This window comes from Medicago sativa, chromosome 3 (assembly GCF_051527215.1).
Source record: "Medicago sativa cultivar Bolivia chromosome 3, Bolivia_mono, whole genome shotgun sequence".
In the NCBI taxonomy this organism is placed as follows: Eukaryota; Viridiplantae; Streptophyta; class Magnoliopsida; order Fabales; family Fabaceae; genus Medicago; species Medicago sativa.
In genome coordinates, this window is record NC_140751.1 from 91,101,841 (window position 1) to 91,129,136 (window position 27,296).

The 27,296-nt window shown below is 33.9% G+C and overlaps 3 protein-coding genes across 3 annotated transcripts; 1 reads left to right on the plus strand and 2 right to left on the minus strand.

Annotated features, from left to right (window-relative positions):
• Positions 1-422: 422 nt before the first annotated feature.
• On the minus strand, positions 423-1,852 carry LOC146941870 (NAC domain-containing protein 83-like). Its single transcript, XM_085755713.1, has 3 exons — positions 1,385-1,852; positions 964-1,235; positions 423-830 (listed from the first exon to the last, which is right to left on the minus strand). Exons 1-3 carry the CDS (start codon positions 1,563-1,565, stop codon positions 558-560), a joined length of 726 nt encoding a protein of 241 aa, XP_085611839.1. The 5' UTR covers positions 1,566-1,852; the 3' UTR covers positions 423-557.
• Positions 1,853-5,335: 3,483 nt separating this feature from the next.
• TIM8 (translocase inner membrane subunit 8) lies at positions 5,336-6,837 on the plus strand. The gene is made up of 2 exons (XM_085755718.1): positions 5,336-5,477; positions 6,363-6,837. Exons 1-2 carry the CDS (start codon positions 5,430-5,432, stop codon positions 6,549-6,551), a joined length of 237 nt encoding a protein of 78 aa, XP_085611844.1. The 5' UTR covers positions 5,336-5,429; the 3' UTR covers positions 6,552-6,837.
• A 3,077-nt stretch (positions 6,838-9,914) lies between these two features.
• LOC146941872 (putative protein S-acyltransferase 5) lies at positions 9,915-13,628 on the minus strand. The gene is made up of 5 exons (XM_085755717.1): positions 13,514-13,628; positions 13,243-13,425; positions 11,658-11,954; positions 10,796-11,029; positions 9,915-10,660 (listed from the first exon to the last, which is right to left on the minus strand). The coding sequence occupies exons 1-5, from the start codon at positions 13,601-13,603 to the stop codon at positions 10,184-10,186; spliced, it is 1,281 nt and encodes a 426-aa protein (XP_085611843.1). The 5' UTR covers positions 13,604-13,628; the 3' UTR covers positions 9,915-10,183.
• Positions 13,629-27,296: the final 13,668 nt, after the last annotated feature.

A 27,296-nucleotide genomic window follows, 5' to 3' on the forward strand; every position in this document is an offset into this window, starting at 1 on the left:
CAATTCCATGTTCAAACATATAGACACTAGTTCAGATGCTTACAATTCCATTTTAGCCCTTTAAGTTATATTCGATATCGAACTTAGTTTTTCAACATTTTCCCTTGAGCACAATTGAATTAATATTTTAGTCGGTCCATCAAAACTGTTAATTAAGCATTAAGCTCTAATATCATGTTGGAACACTTTACCCAATTTGTGCAGTGTTTACAGATTAGACTTTATTAAATTTAAGAATTCATGATCTAAAAGATCAGAATAGAACCAATAGTTTATAGACTCTCCCTCCATCCTGTATTTCAGAAATCTATATAATATGTATACAGTACAGAACTAATTTATGTAAATTATATAGTAGTACTATACCATAGACAAACTTAAAAATCTGCTGGTCAAAATTAATGTTGTATATGGAACAAGTATGGAGTGGATCCTCTTGCGAGGCAATCCAATAACTTCTTTATAGAAGCAAATCAGAGTAACAATTCTCAAGCATGTGATCTATTTTCCTCAATAGACATAAACAATTAACTTTGCAGATAAAAGGAATATTGTAATTAAAAATCAGTATATATATCGCCGCATCTTTCTTCTGATGAAGAGACCTCACTCGAACTTGAACAAGACGATGATCTAGAAAAATGAGCAGTAGGGTCCGGAGCTGAGTTGTGTACCCTCATAAAATCAAAGAATCTTGGCTGAGCTACCTCAACATTAGTATTCATCACCGTATTGGTCTTCATCATGTAACCGATTTCTATATTACTTCTTTTCTTCGTGAATATACGACACAAAACCCAGTTCCCTATCTCGTTTCCATAGTTTTGCATCTGCACCCAACATTTAACAGTTAAGGCATTATAAGTGATAGAGTGACTTTGCTGCCACGATCTACTCCAATTCGGTCATTGTCACTTTGGTTGTAAAAAGGACTATATATATGATTAATGGAATATTAATTACCTGATTGCAAGCAGTAGTTTCTAAGCTAACTAGGCGATATTCATGCATGATCCAATGAGTTCGAGATCCAATTGGAGATTTTCCTTGATAAAATACAAGACTTTTTCTTATTCCCGCGATTCCATTACTTAGTGATGAAGAAACACTAACTTTCTTGTCTGATCCTGTTGCCTTCCAATAACCAGAGTTGGTTGTTCTGTTCATGCGAGTGCTGTTTCGATACTTGGCTTCCTTGCTGCTGAAGAAATACTTATCTTGCTCACCACAATTTCCTAATTACACACACACATAAAATATTTAACCAAATTATTTATATATGGCTATATATTAAATCATTTTTGTATTAACATCTATGATCTATCACATTATATTATAGAGCACAAAAGTAACATGATTGTGTTGAGCCTAGTTTGCTAAGTACCTGGCAAATCCCAGGGATCATACTTGCAGACATTGATCTCAGGAATAATTGAAGCAGGCAATTGATAGGAGAAGATCTTGCATTTCAAGTAATGAAAGACGAGCTCTTCGTCCGTTGGCTGAAAACAAAAACCAGGAGGCAATCTGCTTACACCATTTTTGACAAAGTTCAGCTTTTCCATTTGCTTAAAACTTTCTCTTCAAACTCTTGATTTTGACCAGTTTGAGGTATGAGGCTGAAGATAGGCACATTAACGAATATGTATATACGTGCATGGGTGTATTTATATATAACAGGTTGAGAATGAGAAACATATAAAGGGGACAATGCTTACTGGTCTAAATTTTTATGATTAACAAATTAATATTAAAGAATATCCACACATTTACTGCATTTTAAGATACCTTTGTGACTTGGTGGATTTGGTACTCTATTAAATTAATTTGGCTTTCTCCTATATATTATTTTTTTGACAAAGGCTTTCTCTCCTATATATATATATTTTTATTTATGAATTTCAATTATTAATGGATAGATGACTCAGCCGTTTACATACATGTCTCCTGCAGGTGTTTCTAAAGATGAAGCTTTTTTTTTTTTTTTTCTTTTCTTTTTGATATAAGCCATATTAACAAAAATAAATTGTCCCATTTTATTAGTGTGCTAAGTGGTGCAGCGGCTGTTAACGTTTTGATTTACTGGTTGGTCGCAAAAGTTCGAGTTCCAAAGTTGATACAATTTAGGTTGGATAACTCAATTGATTTGACTTAAATGTTAACGAGTTGGAGGTCTGATCAAACTAAAGAGATTAATATTTGCAATTGCATTTGCAAAAATCATGGACTATTTTGATTGATACCGCCAAATTTTAGGGATGAATTTGCCTAATCACTTTTTTCTTTTTTTTTAAAGTTGACAGAATTAATTATTTTTAATTTTGTTTCATTTTTTATAGTTATTTTTAATGACTTTTTAATAATTTTGTGTCATTTGTTAACGTAACTTATATATTTTGTAAGATGAAGAGAGCAGTTATGTTATGTTACCTCCCGCCATGTAGACTTTTTTTTTGTTTGAATAAATGTAGAAATTTATTTTCCTGTTTTGTAAAGTATATGGAGAATCGAATTTGGACTAACAGAGAATGGAATATCAATAGAGTCCATTCTTTCATAAATAAAAGCTAAACCAATAGGCACTGTCAACAACAGATTCTTTTCTGTGGATGTAAGGAAAAAAAACTTAAGTTTGGTCCTTTACTTCACCAAGAAGATGTTGCTTACTGGAACTTGCTTTCAACAGTTTTCCTTTTATTCCCACTTAACTAAAGATTTTAGAAAGATTCACTCCCTCACTAGAAAATTGAAAAGAATATAAAAGTCTCCATATATATGTATATCTTATACAAGGTTGAATCCATTGCTTAACAGCAGCAACAAAAGCAATGCACTTTGTAGGTGGTAATCCTTTAAATGGGTGTCTTGTAGTTCTATACATGGGTCTCACCTCTCTTTCTTAATGCATCTAACCAATCAATATTCTCATTTTATCTGGTTTTTGACCTTATCTCTTTTAATTTGTGTCACATGATCTTTTATTCTTAATTTGCCAAAGTTTGATGTGCTTTTTTTTTGTTGTTGACGAGTTTGATGTGCTTTCTTTACCTAATCAGAAAAGGCAATTTATGCTTAATGCATAAGAAACTTGGTCAATGACTGTGACTTTGAAGAATACTTTGAAATTACTGTTCTTAACTCCCATATGCCAAAGAATATAAAAACGTACTGTTTGAAATAGACTTGTGTTAATAGGAAAATAATCTACAATTGTCAAAAAATAAAGAAAAATAATATACATGTTTCGAAATTTCATTGTTTCGAAATGTATAATACAAGCAACAACAAAAATAAATAAATAATGAGAATAATATATTTTTTGAAATTATGAAAATAATATAATTATTTAATATCGAATGTGTTTATTAAGATAATCAAAACAAATTTAAATCTCGATATGAATCAAATATCTTTTTTTTAATGATATATTTTCTTAATAATTTTTAGTCAAATTTTACTTATCTTTCGATCGATCTTCAGATTAACAATTACTTTTTCATAAAAATTGCAAAGTTAAGACAATTTTTTTCCTTATATGCCTATCCAAAAATAAATACCCATTAACCCTACAGATATTCCACATATTCCCACAATTTTTTTTTTAAATTTTCTAAAACATAAATTGTTCGAAAAAACTTTATCTTTTTTCAATTTTTAAAACTTAGTCACATTTGACTGTGCATGTACCACTGTTGACTTTTGGTAAATCCTTATTTTAAAAAAAGAATTTTGAAATTTCAGAAACTCATATTTGAATTTGTCAAAAAAAAAATTAATTCTCACAAATTCAAGATTTTATTTATATGGAATTTCATTAAACACAATTGTCAAGAACAATTTTAATCTTATCCTTAAAAAAAACAATTCTAACTTATTTTTTAATTTAGAAATCATGACTAAACTATTGGGAGTGGTTATGGTGCATAAGGAAATCCTTATGCACCGTGCATAAATCCCAACATAATTGCATCCTACACCCCCAAACTCGAAAACAAACTGAATCATCGTCGTCGTTCATCATCATCACCACTGGAATCTTCAATCTCATCATCAACACTGTTGTTCATCATCATCACCGTACCGGATTGCCAAAACCATTTTGCTGTGGAAATGGTTTCTGTGAGTTGTACTCCAAACCCATTTTGCTGTGGAAATGGTTTCCAGAATTTTCAATCTCATCATCAACACCGTCGTTCATCATCATCATCATCATCGTCATCACCATACCGGAATGCCAAAACCATTTTGCTGTGGAAAACCATTAGATGTACTTAATGGTTTTCTTTGATCGAGCAAGGTGCAATTGAAAACAAAACCGCTCATGTCTCTCTCCTCCGCCTCCACTCCTACACTGATCCAGTGTTGTTCACAGACCTTCTTTCACCTGAAACAAATCCGGATCCGCCAAGGTCGTGGCCGGTGAGATGTGAAAACGCCGGCGAATCCATGGCCATCTGGTTAAGGTGGGTTGTGAGAACGCCGACAAATGGTCTTTCCGGCGGAGTGAGATGGTGTCAGGAGAGAATGGCGGCGAGGGAGAGAAGTGAATCAGAGGGAGGCAGAGGACAAGGACGCAGGTGACGGCGGTGGGGAACGGAGTTGATGGCGGTGGAGGAACGGAAGTGACAGCGATGGGGTGGACGGATGATGGAGGGTGTGGTGGAGGTGGTCGGTTGAGAGAGGAATGCAGAGAGAGATGGGGTGGACCATGATGTTGTTGTCTGATTCTTTGGATGAAATCTGATGGTTGTGAAGTGTTTATGCACGGTGCATAAGAAAATGACTTATGCACCATAACTTTTGCCTAAACTATTGTTCGACCTTGACTTACACTTCTATAAAAAAGAAAAGTCAAAATTCATAAGACAGAAGGGCAAATATGCCAAAATAAAAATACGTTTTAGAAAATGTAAATTTTGAGTTTTTTCAAATTCCAAAAGATTCAGTTGTATATTTTATTTTATTTCAATTTTGTTTGAATTCGACCTTCTAAATTGTCTAATATGTAAAGTAAAAAAAAGACGGAGTCTTCTCCCACCCTCCACATATGGTTCAAATTATATAATTGAAATTATTACAGGGTATCAGAGTGTACTTTAACGTATTTATATAGCTTTCAGATTATAAAATTCGAAAAGTCGTAGGAAGCGACAATTAGGTGGGATAAAAAAATAAGTCTTATTTTTTTTTTAAATGTTTTTTAAGTTAGGTGATGATTTGGGCCATGTTTAACACCCAAGCAATCGGCCCATTAAAAATTGAGACCCGCTGAACAAGCCATCTTTTCTCTTTTTCTTCTTTTTCCTTAAGTTTAGGGTTTTCTATAGTCATTGTGTTTCGCTTGTGCTGTGTTCGTTCATTAGGGTTTTTGCGAGATTTATCACTAGAATCCCCCTCTCTCTCTCTCTCCTCTCAATCGCTCTCTCTCAATGGATCTTTCCGACCTCAATTCTGCTGAAATGCAGAGGTTTTACTCTGTAAGTTCTATTTCTTCTCCTTCTTACGATTAACAGATACTCCCTTTTTCAATTCGATTCGATTACATTTGTACTGTTTTTCGCTTTGTTACTTGTTCATCAATTCAGTAAATAAGTCTGTATAATGTATTCTTTATTGTTATTGCACTTCGATTAAGCTTGAAATACAATATTTCATGTTCACCTTGTCTTAGTGATAACTGTTATGTATATGCTTTCTAGATTTGATTTTTCATGCTGAGGCTATCAATTTTATGGTGGCTAAGGTTGATTCTGTTACTATAGGTTTAAAATTGCAAAACAACACATACTGTTCTGTTAGTGCTAAGGCCAGTTGGTTTTTGGAGGGGACGGCTAAGGATATGTATTTGATATTTAAAAGTGATTTGGTTCACTTCAGCTGCTGGTGATTAGCTATTTCTTTCTGTGAATTATGTTTGACTACATTTCCGTTGGTTAGACTTGGTCGATTCCAAAAAGAAGACCCCTTTATCTTATGGAAAAAAATAGTATGACAGCAAATATCAATCTAACTGATCTAATAATAGTTGTAACTATGGAATTGGTACCCAAACACGGAGGGAAGATAATATTTGTTCTATTTCCACTGTTTGCCATGTCTCTCTTAAAAACCTATAGTCTACTGTAGCTTTGTCTATTCTTGTGCATATAATGTGAAGATCATGATGTTTAAGTTTCATTGTTTGACCACTGCCATTATCATTATTATGGCTTAGGGGATCTAAATGGTATTCCGATATATACCACTTATATGTGGCATATTCCGATATATGCCACTTATATGGTATTTCAATCTAAATAAACTTTTCCTATTGTTCCCCTGTAATGAAATATAACAACCCTAATTTTGCCCTCCAAATGCAGGAAGAACAACAAAGAGCCATGATTAATGAAATGGTGGCAAAGATGACTAGTCAATGCTGGGACAAATGCATCACAGGCACGCCTGGGAATAAGTTCAGTTCCGGTGAGACTAATTGCCTAACACACTGTGCACAGCGTTACATGGAGATGAGCATGCTTATCATGAAACGGTTTCAGAGTATGCAATGAAGATCAACGGCCTTGATGTGCTTTCTTAATTAACAAACAAAGTCTTAAATTTGTCGTTAATATTTAGCAAATTTTGGATTCTTTTTATATTTTGTCGAGACGTGGTGTCAGGATATTTAATTTACTTTTCAGCATTGATGATGAAAAGCTCAGTGCATGTGGTTAATAACTTACAGCTTGTTTGACTGAAGGGTTCATGTATCAGTTTTAAATTGTCAAGCAAGAACAAAAATTATTAATGTGGGAAAGTTGTTATAATAGCACTGATATATTATCAGCTTACCAAGGGTCTTGCCATGTTCTTGCTTTCAAATTTCAACTACTTTCATTTTGCACTTGAAATCAATATTTCTTGTTCGTGTGCCGAAGGTTCTGATTGCTATTTTCTTTTATTCCATTAGATAATGCTTGATGGAATTTATTGATTTGTCAGTCAATCATCTAGTGTTTGGCAGTTTAATCAAAATGCTAAATTGTATACACTTTTGAATTGAACTAATGAATTGTAGATTACAATTATCGACCTAAGCAACTAATCACTTTCTTGAATAAAAAAAACCATTGCTATATTTTTTGTCCTGAATCCCTCTGAAAATTTCCATACAAATGATTGAGTTACTGTGTTTGTACCCTGAGTTTCAAGAGGGCAAAGATTCTCTTACCGTGAATTTTCTACCTTTCTTTCTCATCATACTTGCTCCATTCTGAACATCATTTTCACTCCTATTTTATCCAAGTTTTACCTGAATCACCAATTTTTATTGCCACCAAAAGGTTGAGATTCTAAATATGTTTCAAGCTGCCGTGATGTTGGCCTGTCGCATTAATGTGGCATTAGCCATTCATTTCCGTTCTGATACCATTTGGTCCCATCTCGTAGTATTTAAGCATGGATTTGGTCCTTTGACGGAGCCTAGCGTTGTAACTCGAATGGAAATTAATCTGGGGAACCTGTGTATACTTATGGAACCCATTCTTGTCCAATCTTTGATCATGTTCCTTGTTGATCAAGGTAAAACCTATTCGGTTCGTCAACTTACGTTGGTAATACACCATAGCACAAAGGCGAGGGAGTCTTAGTTTTTGTGCCCAATAGGTTGTTTGAAACAAGGGGCTTTTAATCATTTCATTAGATTGTTTGTTAAGGATGCTGAGACGTGGAAGCACTTCGGGAGGGAGGCGTAGAAAGATTTCAAATAGAATGTCATTGCACAATTCCACTGGTGGAGAAGGAGGGGAAGAAGGAGGAAAAGTGTGAAAGAAGGATTGCATGAAGTCCATAATCCATTTCCAGTATCTGGATAATTGCATTTCTTTGTACTTTTAAGATTTGCTATTTTATTGCCTTAGCCAATTGGAGGATTCTGTTATGCCTAGAGAAATTTGGACATGAATCTAGGCATTATCGAAACGGTGGCTTTTAATTTAGTATGTGCAATGTGGTCAAACGTTAAGTAAGGAGACAAACACGGCATACCAGAATCAGTACCAATTTCATTCTAGTAACTTATTTATCCTTGTCGTAGTAAATAGATAGCATTTTTTGACAAAAACAAAATGATATTCATTCATTCAAATCGAGAGATTACATCATTCAATTGACCAAGTTAATAGCATATAGACATAATGCCTACAAAAATATATGATAAAACTAAAGTGATCGGAATATCCATGCCTCCGGATCTGCAAAGTTGACGCACAAGAAGACGGAAAATCAAACAACGCCGCACAAGACGACGTACAACAAACCACCACACCTAGATGATGAAATCACGAAGAAAAAAGCTAGATATTTCAGGTCAAAAATTGACCCAAAACCACCCCCTCAATGAAGAAATTGGAAGAAAAAACTTAGAGAAAAACTAGGGCCTGCTTGTTGGAGATGGAGAGAGTTGATAGATAGATTCATTATAAGGTATTTTAGTAAACAGATAGCATTGTATACGAAAAAAAGAAGGCTAGATTCACCATTTTTTTTCTATAATAAATTTAGGAGGAATGAGAAGCAAGGCAAAACAAAAGACTATAGGACTCAAACCCAGAACCTATGGGTAGAAGGAATGAGAAGGGAAATAATCTTTTGACCGCATGTGCGTTTATCATCCTTTCATCTACCATTTTCTTAGACTTCTACAAACCTAAGACGATATATTGCCTGGACTCACAGCCTTGCCATTCTCAATGATTTTCTTACTTTTGTCTCTTATAAGATAAAAGATGTAAGTTGATTCTCCTCTATAATGTTTATAGTTTTGTTGCTTTGGATTGAAATATTAAGACATCATTTAAATTAGTCATTAGTCAAACTATATTTATCTCTCACTCAAACTCCAGATTACCAGGACTCCCTACTACTGAGAATTGCAGGTTAAGACAAAAAAAAAAAACTAACTACTAATAATGAAGATTATCCATTCCAAACTAGCCACACATATAACGGATAAAATAGTAATTACAAATCAAATTTAGGGTGCGTTTGTTTCAGCTTTAAAAAAAATAGATTTTGTGTCAAAAGAATCTAGAGATTTTTTTTTAGAGATTTTAAAAAAAATCTGAAGTTATTTGTGTTTGCCCACTATCCATAAAAATCCATTTTGTTAAAAAAATGAGTTCTAACATGCACATGTGTTATCTCCTTGTTGTTGAAAAAAATAGATTTTGAGAAAAGCTAATCCTAATAGCTTTTCATTTTAGGGTCAAAATAGATTTTTTTGATAAAATGATTTTTCTAAAAATCCTAAACAAACACTTAAAAATGAAAAAAATGATTTTTTTAAGGGAAAAAATAGATTTTTTTTGAAAAAATCTGAAACAAACAGGCTCTTAGTTCACTTTGTGGAAATGTCTTTCGTAATATCAAGTGTTTCCCTTGTTGAAAATTTATGGAGTTAACATCAATGTTATATAAATAAGTATTTGTTGAAACACAGTAAATACTATCTACTGCCTACTAGTACACATTTTATTCGTTAAAGACTTGTAAATGCTTTAGTTTGACAATTGGATCTGTAGTTAGTTAGTTGGTCATATTCTACTTTCCCTGCACCAATATCACGGCACAATCCCCTTTGGCAAGTTATTATCAATGAGCCCCCCAACCAAAATTCAAACCGTCGTTTCAAAGGAAAAACAAGTACAAATGTTATGGCTATGGAGTGTTTACCTTACTCTCTGACTATCCTATTCATTCATTGGAGAAAATGATATCGATGTAATAAAGTTTATCCTCCTGTTTTTTCCCTCTCTATAATAAATAAAACAAAATAAAATACACAGCAAACATAAAAACAATGCCGCGGCAATTATATTCTCAGAGCAACAGTATAAGGACAAAAACAAAAGAAATGAAGGGAAAAAAGTAAATGAACATAATGGAAGGATCACTTTCCACAATTTCTATTCATCATCTTCTACTTCTTTACACGAGTGCCACTTTTAAAAGAACTATATCACCACAGAATAACTAAAAAAAAAATAAAACTCAGTAATCAATGAACAAGATCCAATGCCATTTTTTGACCAAAACAATGAAACACAAGCCGTACTTCCCTATCAAATCCGAACATAACAAACTCTGCCCCCCACCTATTTTTCTTTGTAATTTTAATTTACATCTTTGAATTTTTCTGAAATTATAGAGGCGTTTTTGTTGAGTTGCCACCAGGTTCATTACCACTATCACTGGTGATCCGCTTTGATTCGTCGTCTTCGTGTACCTCGTCAAGAACATCAGAAGCTGTTTCCCATTTTCTGCTGCTTTGTTCCCACAAGGACTGCCTTAGAAAGGAAGCAACTTGTCTCTGTCCCCTTTCTGTGTGAAGCATACTGCCTAAATCCTCAGATGTATCACTTAAATCACTACTCTTGCCATATTCCTCGTCTTTATAATCTTTTTCCACCTCATCAGCCTCATTGTAAACTGGCATCATAAGGGTATCAACACCTCTTTGTCTAGATGATTCTGTTGGTTCTTTTGGAACCTTGGACCTGAAATTGTTTTTGGATATGGGAATGGAAGAGCAGAATACTTCTTTGAAGTTCTCAATTAGCCCTTTGTTATAAGGGTTGACTTGTCGGTCATACCGGTATCTAAAATTTTCATATGTAGACTGCACATAGAACAAAAGGAACAATCATTAACGGATGTAAGAAAAACGAACTAGAAAGGAATGAGTGTTTTACAAATGAAATAGTAAGTAGTCTCATTTAAGGTCAAGGGATTATGAGTTAAGTAGTGTTCAAACCTGGTTTGTGCTGATTAGATATGTATGGAAACAAGTGAGTCCTCCAACAAACCAGACAGCAATGAATGTGTATATTATTAGTGCAATGGAAGCAGGGGTTTTGATCATTGCTTTCCAGATCGATATCTCCTCTGAGTTCTTGATCCTCATGATGTAAACCCAGCAAAAGGCATGAACATAAAGGCAAAGCAGGGTTGCAGAGAAAACAAACATGTAGTAGAACCGGTAATTGCGCTGTCGCCGTGTACATATAAAGCAAAGAGGCAAAAAGAAGCAGAAAATTCTAACTTAGCAACTTCATGATCATATCTTCTGCAAATATAATTATGTATTGTTATTAATTGTGTTTGTTCTTGTGCTTGACCAATGAGTGTGATGTTTGGGAATATAGCAGAAAATACCAATATACATGCAAAGAAACAACCATTACTATTTTTTATTATATTATTCCATTTCTAATTAGGAGGTAAATGTAACCATTTGATCACAGTAAATTGACAGCTTAGTCAATAAGGGAAGCCCGGTGCACTAAAGCTCCTGCATACGCAGGGTCCGGGACGAGGTTCAACCATTTTGGTGTATTGTACGCAGTCTTACCCTGTTTTTTTACACAGGAGGCTGTTTCCAGGACTAGAATCTGTGACCTTTCAATCACATGACAACAACTTTACTGTTGCGCCAAGACTCCCCTTTGACAACTTAGTCAATGTTCCACTAAAATTGTTTGTTCAGGATTTCATAATTGCGCAAGAAGATTTTATCATTAAGTTGTAATCTAAAACATAACACAGATGACAAATTAAAATGATAGCACAAATTGGAACACATAGTACTGATATTGTATTTAATTAACGAGCATTACCAGTCCAATACACTGACCAACCCATGGGCAGTGATGATCAAATCGCTCCACACAGTTATCACATACTGAGCAATGAGAGCAGCGGGGAGGTCTATACAGCATGCAAGTATCGCAATATTTTACTCTCACAGCTATTCCATTGACAATTACTTCCTTGGATCGTGGTAAATGTGGTGGTGGATTTTGTTCACTGTTGTTACTGTCACTTCCATCATAATTATCTGGGAGTGGAGGATAAGAATTGCGAGGCACTATGCCAGGATCTCTTCCTGAGGTCAGTATAAGAGCAATCAGAACCTGGCAATACATGTAACGTGTTTAGGATTAAAGTGGCAAACACTAAACATTGTGCTGTAACAGATTTTCATATGTACTGAAAAAGTAAAAGTAATCAACACTCAACTTTCAGATTCATGTATTTTTAAGCATCATTTTTTGTTTTAGTACGAAGAGTAAACATAATTACCCTCTAAAAGTTGGATATAGCTATGAACGTGTAAGAGCTGCAAACAAGTGACTATAACTCCATTCACCAAGAAAATATTTCATTACAAAAATCAAATTCTAGAGTTGAGATAACTTCTTGCATGGCTTATTTAGAAAGAGACACACTAGATTTTTTTTACCTGATTACTATGGTCAAAACCTGACACATTTCGCTTCATTTTAAAGTGATCCTCCCTAGCTCCATTTCTTAACACAAGTAGTCCATAGAGTTTACAACAACAATATCCCACCAAGTGGGGCCGGCTACATGGATCAAATTACGCATCATAAACCATATTTGGATCCAACTCATTAATATCTAAATCTTTCCAAATAGTTTCTCTTATAGTTTTCATAGGTCTTCCTCTATCTCTTGTAATCTAACTATCCTCCATCTGATCTACTCTTCTTACTACAAAATCTACAAGTGTTCGCTATGCGTGCCCAAACCACCTAAGCCTATTTTCCACTATCTGTTCTACTATATAGGTGCTATACCAACTCTCTCTCTCTCTCTCTCTAATGTGTCATTTCTATTTTATCCCGTCTAGTCTTATCAGTTATCACACATCTAAGTAGTTCATAGAGTTTATGACAACATTTAAGAATCTTAGCAACATCCACAAGCAATATCCAGAAATCTTATTTATATCTAGCTAAGTATACTTGGTCCAAAATAATATCTAGCTATACAAAGTATCAGAATCCATAAATTTGTCCAAATGCTAAACTTCTTCTATTCTAAATAGGAAAAAAAATTCAAATTTGAAACTATGATGATTTCCTCAAGTCCTTTTCAACTAACCGATTGTATAAAATTTTTGAAGTAGGAAAAGATAAAATGTCCCATGATGAGTTAAGAATAACTAACAGGCAGGTCATAGGAAAAATCTGCCTACTTAAAGCACTACCCTAATGGATTCAAGTTATGAAGCACGGACACAGACATAACACCGACACATCGACAACAATAATAATTTGAAAAAAAATATATAATTCAATGTGTCAGCGTCGGACACAAACACACTTTCAATCAGAAGCAACTGAGTTGATAATAAAGCTTGACTTTTGAGTAACTATATGAATAAAAATGACTTACAAAGGTTGTGAGAAGAATAACAAGAATCAAAATTGAATATCCAGAGTGAATAGGAAAATCATCAAAGAATTTTCTAGCTACAAAAGCACAGAAAACAGCAACAGGGGCAATCACAAGAAAGAGCGTTGTAAATATAGATTTCACATCAGGTCCAAATATAAACCTCCCTCCAAGAAAAAACACCTGAAAAAGAAAAAGTAGCATTAGTAACGATGATAATTAAACAACAGAAAAGCTTAATTAATCCTTATATAATTAAGGTTTAACTTACGTTATTTCCTTTCCAAGCGCGATAGGTTCTGATGAGCGAAGGATCAACGGTATTTCCGGCTACTGAGTTCGCCGGCGCCGGAGGATGCATTTGTGTTTGATCTTCTGGTTTGAATAAGGGCTTCAAAGTCTTAGTTTGATCTTTTATTTATTTTTATTTAAATTAAGTAAATAAAGAAAAATAATAATTGTGATAAAATAAATGGAGGAGTTTATGTTTGACTTTTGTAATAGTTGAAACGTCAAATATAGTATGAAGTGTGATTTCATAGATTCCTTTTTCATGAGATGATGTGGCAACAGCCTCGTTGTTGTTGTTTGTTGAGCCGCCAGTCAACTAGTATAATAAATAATTGCACATAAACTTAGTCAAAGCAATTACTCCCTCCGTCTTTTTTTATAAGCAAAAAACACTAATTCACACTTATTAAGAAAACCAATACTTAGTGATTTGAGGTATAATTTTTTGTGTTCTCCTTGGAATAAGTTTCATGGAAAGATGTAAAAATAATTCTCATTGGTTAAAAATTATGGAGAAAATAAAAAGAGAAACAAATTGAATGCAACATGCATTTAATTTTATATTGGAAAAGATGATTTGTTTGAAAAAACACAATAATAACATAAAAGTTGGTGTTTTTTGCTTATATTTTGATACAAAGAAAATGAGAATTTTTTGCTTATATTTTAGGACGGAGGGAGTACTTCTCTCTCAAATGATAAATTGTTTACATCATTTCACATAAATTAAAAAATGTAACTAATGTTGTATGAGACAAAGAAATCATAAGTAACTTTACAAATTAATCGTTCATGTAGGTACACGAAAGAGAAAATTTAAAGAATTTAAATAAAAAAGGGCAAATTTTATGGTAAACTAAATCCTTAAATTAATAATTAAATGAGTTATTTTTTGAAGAAAAAAAATTATTTTCTATCACCTAGAATTATAATAACTAAATCTTATTTACCAAAAACATCAACGAAATAAAATTTAATTTTTCTGAATTTTTATTACTCATAATAGAAAATTTTGATTATTTTTTACAATTAAATGTTAAAAAATTTAGTATGATTTTTATAAACAATAAAATGATGTTTTTTCTTATGAAATGATATTTTCTAAAATATAAATATCAAAATGATAGTTAATTTATAGATTTTAGAAGCAAGAGTATCGGCACACCTTAATTTGCAAATGTACCGTAGAAGTTTTTAAAAAAAAGTATTACATAAAACGGCTTATAATTTGAGACAATTATTTCCAAAACACCTCATAATTTGAGACGGAGGGAGTATTACATAAAATAATAGTTATAGTGTTTATAATGCGTGAGAGTGGAACGGCCCAAACACTAGAGTGTCTGTACCCGCGCCCATACATGTTCAAATTTGCGGGTAATTACCCAAACTCAAGTGCAAACCCAACATTACGGGTATTTATCCGCTCTTCATGGGTATTTATTACATAAAATAATAGTTATAGTGTATATAATGTGTGAGAGTGGAACGGGCCAAACACTAGAGTTTCTGTACCCGCGCCCATACCTGTTCAAATTTGCGGGTAATTACCTAAACTCAAGTGCAAACCCAACATTACGGGTATTTATCCGCTCTTCATGGGTATTTTTTTTACAGGTGTCCATTAGGCTTGAGTCCAATTGTCATCCTTATAATAGTAATTTTATTTTATTTTTGAAATAAAGAATGGAATAGTAATGTTGGCCTATAATTTTGGATAAAAAATTAATTAATTGAGTCAAAGAAAATTTAAATCATATTGCATCTATTATATAGCACACTACGACAACGTGCAAAACATCACAATTCTTCATTTCAATTTTGAGTAGAATTTGTATTTGTAGCAGAATCTTGTTGAATGTTACTGATAGATCAATACATTGATCTATCAACATGATTTAACCATTTTTTTCCCAGTGTATGTGTATTATAATTTCATGTATTTCCTGCATATTGTTTTGTCTAAAGAAGGATAACACTAATACATTCAATGTATATATCTTCACATTGATTTGATTTTTAATAACCCCCTTCATAAAATAGCTACACTACAGGTAATATGACGATTTTTCCTCCGAATGATTTTTTTAAAATTTAGTGGTTAGAAATTCACCTCTGCATATATTATAGAATGCTCCTGCCAAGTGTCAACTGAATTAAACTCATAGAGACGATGATTTAACTATGTATGATGAGAACTAGAGAGATCGAACCAGAGGCTTTCATAATAATGTCAAGGAATCGTTTGATATGACGACTCTATATTTGTAACACAATAGATATTTGTAATAAAATGGAATAGATTATTCTTTAGTATGGTGAAATGAGGTTTTAGGTAGTACATTTGCCTTTGATGCTTGAATCACTTTTGTATGATTCATAATTGATGTGTCATATCGCCTGATTTAGTTTTTGTATGGTACATTGGTACATGTGAAAATAATGAAAAACGATATATAGGAAAAAAAGTTTAATTAATCCGTCGGTCACTAAATTAATTGTGAATTTTTAAATAGGTTCTTGAACTAAAAAAAGTTGTAATCAAGTCCTTAAACTATTTTATTTTTTTAATCAAGTCCTTCCGTTAGAGAACCGTTAGTCAACGGTTAGTCAGCAATTATATACATCCAATTAGTAGATCCCTAAACTAATTTTCTATTTGTAAATAGGTCCCTGAACAATTAAATATAATAATTATTATTTATAGTGTATTATTCATTATATTTATTAAATCATTTCAAATTATGTTTGACCTATAACCTTAATGGACAAAATAAAAATATCATATAGAATACCTATAAAATATCATATACAACACCTACAAAATTATCATCTTTGTTAATATTTTTATTAGGAGATCTTTATTAATAATTCTTTCTTCCACGTTTGTTTTTTTTTAAATATAATAATATAAGATATGTCATGTATCAAAATATTATATGTGTGCGCGCGCATGTACGCTCAGATCCATCCATTCACAAAAACTAACTTATTACAAATATAAAACAAATTAATTTTCAAAAAAATGCATATCATACATTTAATATAATAATTAAATTTCCCATTTAGTTTTAAGGGAAAATTGCACTCACCTCCCTTGAGGTTTCATTGAATATCACATACATCCCCTCTAGTTTTAAACTCAACACTTACCTCCCCTTAATTAATTTTTCAATTGACACATACCCTCTCTAGTTTAACGGCGCTTGCCCTCTGTTAAAAAACAATATTACTCACGTTATAATCCTTCACAATTAAATATTCCCTTCACAATTGGTTCAAAAGCTTATAAATGTTTTGAGATTGAAATAGTTGATGTTTATCATCTTCATGTTACATTTCTTTGATTTCAATTCCTTTTCTAAATTATATGTTTGATAGTTATCATCTTCCTTTCTTTGCTTCAAATTCGATATATTATCAATTCATTTCGTTTATTCATTTTCTTATTTCATTTTCTTATTTCCTCTGTCACTAGCATTGTAAACATTTGGTTTCAATTTCCATTTTCTGTGCTTATTGTTCAAAATGTATCTTTAACATTTCTTTAGAAGCCCCAAATATGCTTCAGTTTATTAATGGAAGATAACAAATCGATTGGAACCACAATGATAGAAATCTAATGCAAAACTGCCTTTCTCTGATTTTTTGATGAAGCTTCTGTGGTTGATTTGGATTTTTTTAACGATGTTGATATGATAATGGTGTTAACGTCAAGGGAGGTAGGTGTTGAGTTTAAAACTAGAGAGAATGTATGTGATATTCAATAAAACCTTAAGGGAGGTGAATGTAATTTACGCTTGTTTTAATTAATTATGTTATCCATTTTTAAGTAAGCATTTGTAGAATTCAGAGACAGATTGAGAAAGTTTCAATAAGATCATAACTAACCTTCTCTCCCTTTATCTCTCTCTCTCTCTCTATCTCTCTCTCTTGCCTAGTTCAATATATTGTAATAAAAACCTTCCTTCTCTCCCTGTAATATAACTAACCAATAACCATGTCGTCCCACCACCACCACAGTCATGTATCTTTCGCCTTTGGAGTTCTAGGCAACATTACATCATTTCTTTGCTTTCTGGCACCACTGTAAGTAGAAACAATATGTTTTCAATCCACTTTACTTAATTGTATGTTTTTAATATATGATGATTATATGTTCGCAGGCCAACATTTTACAGAGTGTATAAGAGGAAATCAACTGAAAATTTCCAATCTATTCCGTACATTGCAGCCCTCTTTAGTGCAATGCTATGCCTATGAGAAGACTGGTGAAACTCTCCTCATCACCATCAACACATTCGGTTGTGTGATAGAGACATTTTATCTAGCATTTATGTCACTTATTGCTCTACTAAAGCAAGGGTAAGTATATAAGACTGATGCTCATGCATGCTACTTGTATATTAGAATGTTTCTTGAAGTTAGCCAATTAGAGAGCCCTTTGGTTAGACCTTAGAAATGGAGTTGGTTTAGAATTTCACCTCCAACTATCCTTTGTTCAAAACATTGCAAGAAATCATTCCAACAAATTTTGGTTATGTTGAGACAGCAACATCAAATTTCTGAGATTGTTTATGAATTCAATTTTGCAAATAAAATGACATCTGACTCAGGTTAATGACTTTTCTTTTATTATATATATATATATTCTTTTTACATTATTTTCTTATTAATAATTAAATTTGTGCTGAAGTTAAAATGGGACATTTTGGAATGAATACAATTTTTACAAGTCATATGAGAAGCCTTTACCATTAAATCATATGTGTGTGCGCGCGCGAGCGCGTGCACGAGCGTACGAGCGCGTGCACGCGCGTGCGTGTATTACTTAATATTTCATATAGTTTCATTTCTTTTTGATATATTTCATATACTTTCATAACTTCATCTTCCTTCCATCCTAAATTTTAAAAACAATTATTTTCTTTGTCTTAAAATTATAAGCAAAAAAAAAGAGACAATTTTTACCCTATTTAATCATGTTGTTTAAAAAAAACACCTTTCTCAATTGTTTTTTTACTTGTTATGATAAAATTAAATGCAAATTGTATTCAATTTACACCCCCTAGCTCTGTACCAAAAAAAAAAAAATCAATTAAAATTGTTCATACTTTCTTCAAAAAAATAAAAATTGTTTATACTTCTTTCTGTGAAACTTATTCAGAGAAGAACACGAAAAGTTGTACCCAAATTATTATTTTTTTTTAATAAGTGTGAATTGATTGTTTTTTTTTTATATAATTTAGAACGAAGGGAGTATGTCATTCTCCATCTTCCTTTCTATTTTTTTTTCTTCTTCACTATAACTATGATCACTTTGACTAAATAAAAACTATGATCGCTAATTTCTTATTATTTATGGTATTCATCTTTAAAGTTCTAACTTTCATGTGATATATATTGTAATTAGTTATTTGATTGAAAACAATGATAAAATTAAATGAAAAAATAACCACAAAAAACTTTGGTATCTCTAGTGAAGTTAAAAAGTCTGATGCCCCTGACCTAGGATCTTGGCTACGCCACTTAATATACTTTATGTTGATGATGTACTCTAAAGACTTCAGTTTTTTTAAGGATCTAATGACTTCGATCGAAAAAGTTTATTCGAGTATCATTCATGCAATCAATCACATTGATAATTGTTTGATTGAGATCAGACGCTATAAATTTCAAACTATATTTTTAAGTTTTTATAAGAAAAATAATATGCTTAAAATATACATCAATTAAAAAAAATTGTTTAAAAGGGAGAAAACGGAAGAATGAAAAAATCAGCCCAAACTCCCATATTCCCTTTATATATAATATTCCTCGCATGGAGCCCAAAACCCCAAACTACTACCAAGATCAAAATACACAAGTGTGTGTAACACACATTGAAAGTAAAATTGTAAGAAAAGTTGCACACACAATTGGTATCTCCTTAGACTATTACTTTTTCTATCTTATAAGTTTTTCGCACGCTTTAATTTTATCTGAAAATACCCTTTGTTCGAATTATGTAATACGAACAATTATTCGGATTTCATAATCTGAAATGTGCCAGAGTTTAACAAACTTTTTGAAATGATTTCATATTTTTGTGGATTCAACAAATTTTTGTTATATAAAAGACAATGAGCTTATAATTATATTAACAAATCATTATATAAAAAAATCATTATGTAGTTGTTGAGATATACATTTCAACTAATCCGCCCTAAGATCTATACTACAATTGTAACAGCCCGATTTTCGTTAGTTTTATTTTATTATTTATTTATGTGTGTTATATGTGCTCTTATGTGATTATTTGCCTCTGTGTGTATTTTTGGTTGGGAATCGTAGAATTCGGTGTTAGAAGGGTATTTTAGTCATTTTGGACTTAGGGGCATTTTGGTCATTTTGAGGGCAGTGGCAATTTTGTAATTTTGCAGAAAGTTATTTTTTTAGTGTTTAGTGGAAGTTATTATTTTACCAAGTTAGTAGAGAGGGTGTAGTAATTATTTTAATTACCGTTAAGTGACCGTTAGTGTTATATTTTACCGGTAAGTGAGTAGTAACATTTTTGAGGTTGAATTAGAAATGGGTTAGGCCCATTAAGGTTTGTGAGATAAGCCCATTAAGTGAGCCTTTATAAACTAATGTTAGTGAGGAGAGATAGGGTTACAGCATTTTCATTTCATTTTTCATTTGAGAAGATAAGAGATAGAGGATAGAGAGAAGAAAGGGTTTGAAGAGATTGAAGAGGAAGGTTAGAGCTAGAAGAGGGATTCATCATCTAGGAGCTAAATTGAAGCTTGGGTTAGAGAATCTTGGTGCTAGAGGTAAGAGGGTTAGAATTCAACCATAATTCATAATTTTTCCTTTTTACCCATTTTGTGAAATTGATGAATTGAATCTAATTGTTGTAAATTCGTGCATAATTGTTGTTGTTATGTTTGTTAACATGATTTGTGGGATAATTGTGTGTTAGTATGTGAATTAACATGTTGAAATGTAAAAATATGGGTATATTGTGTTCTTGAGTAAATTTGTTGAAAAATGAAGTTGTGGTGTTAAATTGTGCATGAATTCATGTTCATTAGTTGTTGTTATTGATTTGAAACATGTGGTTGTTGGATTGATGCTTTGGGTATCAAAATTGATAATATGAGATGTTGTTGTTGATGAATTGTGATGAATTCATGATTGGTTGTTGTTGTTGAAGTTGTGAGGTGTTCTTGTTGATGTTAGAAACCTTGGGTAATCATAATCTTTGATGTTGTTATGAATTTGTGTTGTTCTTGAGGTTTTTATAAAAATGGGTTGATAATGAAGAAGTTTGATTTTGATGATGTTGAATGAATTAAGAAGCTTGTTTTGGAGGGGAATCATTTTGGGAAGAAAATGAGTTTTGAGTAAAAGTCATTTTAAGAACTTTTACAAAATAAGTCATCTTGGGATGAGTTTGATTAAGTTGTTTTAATGTTGAAATGTCAAGTTTTCAAGTGTGGTTTGTATGGTCTAAGTGTTAGGAATGCATTGGTGAAAACGGAACTGAAATCGGATTCGAAAACAAGATTTTATGCACGAAAACGTAAAATTTCATTTTTGCTGTACTGGTGGAATGACACGACCGTGTGTCTGGATGACACGACCGTGTCAGAGTCCCCTGTAAGGGATCACACGACCGTGTGTCCTGACGACGCGACCGTGTCAGTTCTGCAGAATCCCAAAACCTTGTTTTTTCGTATTTTTGTGTACTTTTAAGCATACCAATGGATTCCAAACACCTAACCTTATTCAATCAGTTTATAATTAAGCTTCTAAGAGTATCATAGCTTGGGTCTAACTTGGTTTTGTTTTGGAAATGAATTGGTTTTGCAAAATGATGCCAAGAGACGAACTTCGTGATTTTTGGGAATTCTTCATGTGTGGCCGATGAAATGCTTTTGTAACCTCTACTACACACATATGTGACTTGTGAGAATACATGGCATAGGCAATTGAACTTGTTTACTTGGTTTTGGTTAGATGACTCAATTATTTTCAATGTTGTGATTTTTGGAGACGAACTTGGTAGAAAATGATTTTTGAGAGCCAATTGCTTGTGAACCCTTTATGAATAGATTAATATGATGACGAGATGATGTATGAATGGTTGTTGAGTGATGAATATGATGTTTGTGATCATATGTTATAATTGTTCCTTTATTTGGATTGTAAGGAATTATGTGGAAATGTGGCAACTATATGTTGATTTATGTGGAGATGATTGATGATGTGTATGTGTGACAACTATATGTTGATTGAATTGTGGATGTTGTTGGTGATTGTATATTTGTCAAGTGGTGGTGAATTGTTGTCGATGCATATATATTAATTGAATGGTGATGAACATGTTTATGTTATGTTGTTTGTTGAACATGTTAAATGTTGATTGTTGGTGGTGAGTTTATACATGCTAGTTTTGATGTGATTGGTGATGAATGCGTGTATATACATATAGCCGTTGATCATAGCCGTTGATTATAGCCGTTGATTATAGCCGTTGAATTGTTGTGAACATATGCATTGTGGATTGAGTCATATGTTCATGCATCATATGTCGTTTCGGATGTTATATCCATATTGCCGTTGACCGGATACTTGTATCCATATTGCCGTTGATTATAGCCGTTGATAATGATGTTTTTGTTGCATCATAAGGTGACGACCTTGGAGGAGTTTGGTACCACATGCATCTAGAAGAGTCTAGAACATTGCATGCATTTGATTAGTTGATGAGTTGTGACATATTTGAATATGTGACTTGGTGAATTGTGCATGGGTGAAATTTGGTGAACGTTGTGATTATGTGGATTGATGTATATGTACATTGGTGGATTTTGTTGACGGTTGTGAATAATTGAACTATGTTCTAATTGCATATCTTAATTGTTTGTGCTTATACACTTGGTGAACCCACTTGATGATGATTAATTTGATAATAATGATGAAGTGAGAATTGTATATGTATATACATATGATGTGGTGATTTCTTTGATAATGATGATTGCTTTGAAATGATGAATTGTATTTTGTTGAGATCTGGAGATGTTTTATGATTTTTAAGTATGTCCGCTGCTATGTTGTGTAACATGATCTTTATGCATGTATTGTATTGTGGTTTATTCGGAGACGTAGCATCTATTTCTAGAACATGTCTGATGTATTCGCGCGTTTTACCGCTTATTAGAAATAGGGTGTTACAAGTTGGTATCAGAGCCTGGTTGGTCTTGTCCAGACCAAAACCTGTTGAATTCCCTGTTGTATGCGACATGTACGGGAGTACTGTCGGTACTTGTTGTGTTGTTCTGTTCTTTCAAGTGGGTTTGAGCGTAGTGGGGGAGTAGCAGTTTGTTTCAGGTTCGTTGGGTCTGGCAAGGGAAGGTATCTTTGGCTGCAGAGGCTCAGTTGGTTGTGGTTTGTGTTAAGGTTCTTGTTGATTTTGAGTTGGATCTTGTGTGTCTTCCATTGAAGCATATGGACGTAATTTTCGGTATGGATTGGATGTTGACTTTTGGTGTTAACATTAATTGTTTGACCAAGAGTGTAACGTTTTCTAAGCCGGTGGCTGAGGAAGGTGGGAAGTTCTTGACCGCGGAGCAAGTGAAGAAGTCCTTGGATGGCGAAGCTAGTGTGTTCATGATGTTCGCTTCATTGAAGGAGAGTAGTGAGAAAGGAGTTGGTGATTTGCCGGTAGTGCAAGAATTTCCAGAAGTTTTTCCGGACGACATTACCGAATTACCGCCGGAGAGGGAAGTTGAGTTTGCAATTGATTTGGTTCCGGGAACGAGTCCTATTTCGATTACGCCGTATCGGATGTCTGCATTAGAGTTGGGTGAGTTGAAGAAGCAGTTGGAAGAGTTGCTTGAGAAACAGTTTATCAGGCCAAGTGTTTCGCCGTGGGGAGCTCCTGTGTTGTTGGTTAAGAAGAAGGATGGTAGCATGAGGTTGTGTGTGGATTATCGGCAGTTGAATAAAGTGACGATTAAGAATCGGTATCCACTTCCGAGGATCGATGATTTGATGGATCAGTTGGTTGGCGCGGAGGTGTTCAGCAAGATTGATTTGAGATCAGGATATCATCAGATTAGAGTGAAGGCGGAAGATATATCCAAAACTGCGTTCAGAACGAGGTATGGACACTATGAGTATTCTGTGATGCCATTTGGAGTGTCTAATGCGCCAGGTGTCTTCATGGAGTATATGAATAGAATATTTCATCCTTTTCTGGACCGTTTTGTGGTGGTGTTTATAGATGATATTTTGGTTTATTCCAAGTCGGAGGAAGAGCATGCCGAGCATTTGAGGATTGTGTTGGGAGTGTTGAAGGAGAAGAGGTTGTTTGCTAAGTTGTCGAAGTGTGAGTTCTGGTTGCGGGAAGTGAGTTTCCTTGGTCATGTGATTTCTAAAGGTGGTATTGCCGTAGATCCGTCGAAGGTTGATGCAGTGTTGCGGTGGGAATCACCTAAGTCTGTTTTTGAGGTTAGAAGCTTCCTTGGATTGGCAGGTTATTATCGGAGGTTCATTGAGGGATTCTCTAAGTTGGCGTTGCCATTGACGCAGTTGACTCGGAAAGGACAAGCTTATGTTTGGGATGCTAAGTGTGAGAAGAGTTTCCAAGAGTTGAAGAAGAGGTTGACGTCAGCCCCAGTGTTGATTTTGCCGAATCCGAAGGAATCGTTTGTGGTGTATTGTGATGCTTCTAAGATGGGTCTTGGTGGTGTGCTTATGCAGAATCGTCAGGTTGTGGCTTATGCTTCGAGGCAGTTGAAAGTGCATGAGAAGAATTATCCGACTCATGATTTGGAATTGGCGGCAGTTGTGTTTGTGTTGAAGATTTGGAGGCACTATTTGTATGGTTCTAAGTTTGAAGTGTTCAGTGACCACAAGAGTTTGAAATACTTGTTTGATCAGAAAGAGTTGAATATGAGGCAGAGAAGATGGTTGGAATATCTTAAGGATTTTGATTTTCAGTTGAGCTATCATCCTGGAAAGGCCAATGTTGTTGCTGATGCTTTGAGTAGGAAGTCGTTGCATGTGTCTGCTTTGATGGTGAAAGAGTTGGAGTTGATTGAGCAATTTCGAGACTTGAGTTTGGTTAGTGAGTTAACACCAGATGGTGTGAGGTTGGGAATGTTGAAGCTGACAAGTAATATTCTGGAGGAGATCAAGAATGGTCAGAAGGAAGATTTGGAACTTGTAGATCGAGTGGTGTTGGTTAATCAAGGCAAAGGTGGAGACTTTAGATTGGATGAGAACGGTGTTTTGATGTTTCGTGATCGTGTTTGTGTGCCAAGTGTACTTGAGCTTAAGAAGCAGATTTTGGAAGAAGGTCACAGAAGTAGTTTGTGTATGCTTGTTTGGTGTGTCAGAAGTCTAAGATTGAACATCAGAAGCCGTCAGGTTTGATGCAGCCGTTGTTCGTGCCAGAGTGGAAGTGGGATATTATATCAATGGACTTTGTTGGAGCGTTGCCGAAGACTGTTAAGGGTTTTGATTCTATTTGGGTGATTGTTGACCGGTTGACGAAGTCGGCACATTTTGTTCCTATTAAGACTGGTATGTCTGTGGCGAAGTTGGCTGAGATCTACATTGAGCAGATTGTTAGATTGCATGGTGTTCCTTCTAGTATTGTGTCGGATCGGGATCCGAGGTTTACTTCTAAGTTTTGGGAGAGTTTGCAAGATGCTTTGGGAACTAAGTTGAGGTTGAGTTCTGCGTATCATCCCCAGACTGATGGTCAGTCGGAGAGGACTATTCAGAGTTTGGAAGATTTGTTGAGAGCTTGTGTGTTGGAGCAAGGTGTCAGTTGGATTGAATGTTTACCGTTGATTGAGTTTACTTACAACAACAGTTTTCATTCTAGTATCGGGATGGCACCGTTTGAGGCTTTGTATGGTCGGAGGTGTAGAACTCCTTTGTGTTGGTATGAGTCAGGAGAGAGTGCTTTGTTAGGACCGGAAGTTGTGCAAGAGACGACCGAGAAAGTTAAGATGATTCAAGAGAAGATGAGAGCGTCTCAGAGTAGGCAGAAGAGTTATCATGATAAGAGGAGGAAAGACCTTGAGTTTTAGGTTGGTGATCATGTGTTCTTGAGAGTGAATCCTGTAACCGGTGTTGGTCGTGCTTTGAAGTGTCGGAAGTTGACTCCTCGTTTTGTTGGACCGTTTGAGATTATTGAGAAGGTTGGGGTTGTAGCGTATCGGATTGCGTTACCACCATCCTTGTCGAATCTTCATGATGTGTTTCATGTATCTCAGTTGAGGAAGTATGTGTATGACGCGTCTCATGTGATTCAAGTGGATGATTTGAAAGTAAAAGATAATTTGACTGTCGAGACTTGGCCAATTAGGATTGATGATCGTGAAGTGAAGCGTTTGCGTGGCAAGGAGATCGTTTTGGTTAAAGTGATTTGGGTTGAACCAACCGGTGAGAGTGCCACTTGGGAATCAGAGAGTAGGATGAGGGTTGCGTATCCAGAGTTGTTTCCTTCAGGTAATTTTCGAGGGCGAAAATTCTTTTTAGTGGGGGAGAGTTGTAACAGCCCGATTTTCGTTAGTTTTATTTTATTATTTATTTATGTGTGTTATATGTGCTCTTATGTGATTATTTGCCTCTGTGTGTATTTTTGGTTGGGAATCGTAGAATTCGGTGTTAGAAGGGTATTTTAGTCATTTTGGACTTAGGGGCATTTTGGTCATTTTGAGGGCAGTGGCAATTTTGTAATTTTGCAGAAAGTTATTTTTTTAGTGTTTAGTGGAAGTTATTATTTTACCAAGTTAGTAGAGAGGGTGTAGTAATTATTTTAATTACCGTTAAGTGACCGTTAGTGTTATATTTTACCGGTAAGTGAGTAGTAACATTTTTGAGGTTGAATTAGAAATGGGTTAGGCCCATTAAGGTTTGTGAGATAAGCCCATTAAGTGAGCCTTTATAAACTAATGTTAGTGAGGAGAGATAGGGTTACAGCATTTTCATTTCATTTTTCATTTGAGAAGATAAGAGATAGAGGATAGAGAGAAGAAAGGGTTTGAAGAGATTGAAGAGGAAGGTTAGAGCTAGAAGAGGGATTCATCATCTAGGAGCTAAATTGAAGCTTGGGTTAGAGAATCTTGGTGCTAGAGGTAAGAGGGTTAGAATTCAACCATAATTCATAATTTTTCCTTTTTACCCATTTTGTGAAATTGATGAATTGAATCTAATTGTTGTAAATTCGTGCATAATTGTTGTTGTTATGTTTGTTAACATGATTTGTGGGATAATTGTGTGTTAGTATGTGAATTAACATGTTGAAATGTAAAAATATGGGTATATTGTGTTCTTGAGTAAATTTGTTGAAAAATGAAGTTGTGGTGTTAAATTGTGCATGAATTCATGTTCATTAGTTGTTGTTATTGATTTGAAACATGTGGTTGTTGGATTGATGCTTTGGGTATCAAAATTGATAATATGAGATGTTGTTGTTGATGAATTGTGATGAATTCATGATTGGTTGTTGTTGTTGAAGTTGTGAGGTGTTCTTGTTGATGTTAGAAACCTTGGGTAATCATAATCTTTGATGTTGTTATGAATTTGTGTTGTTCTTGAGGTTTTTATAAAAATGGGTTGATAATGAAGAAGTTTGATTTTGATGATGTTGAATGAATTAAGAAGCTTGTTTTGGAGGGGAATCATTTTGGGAAGAAAATGAGTTTTGAGTAAAAGTCATTTTAAGAACTTTTACAAAATAAGTCATCTTGGGATGAGTT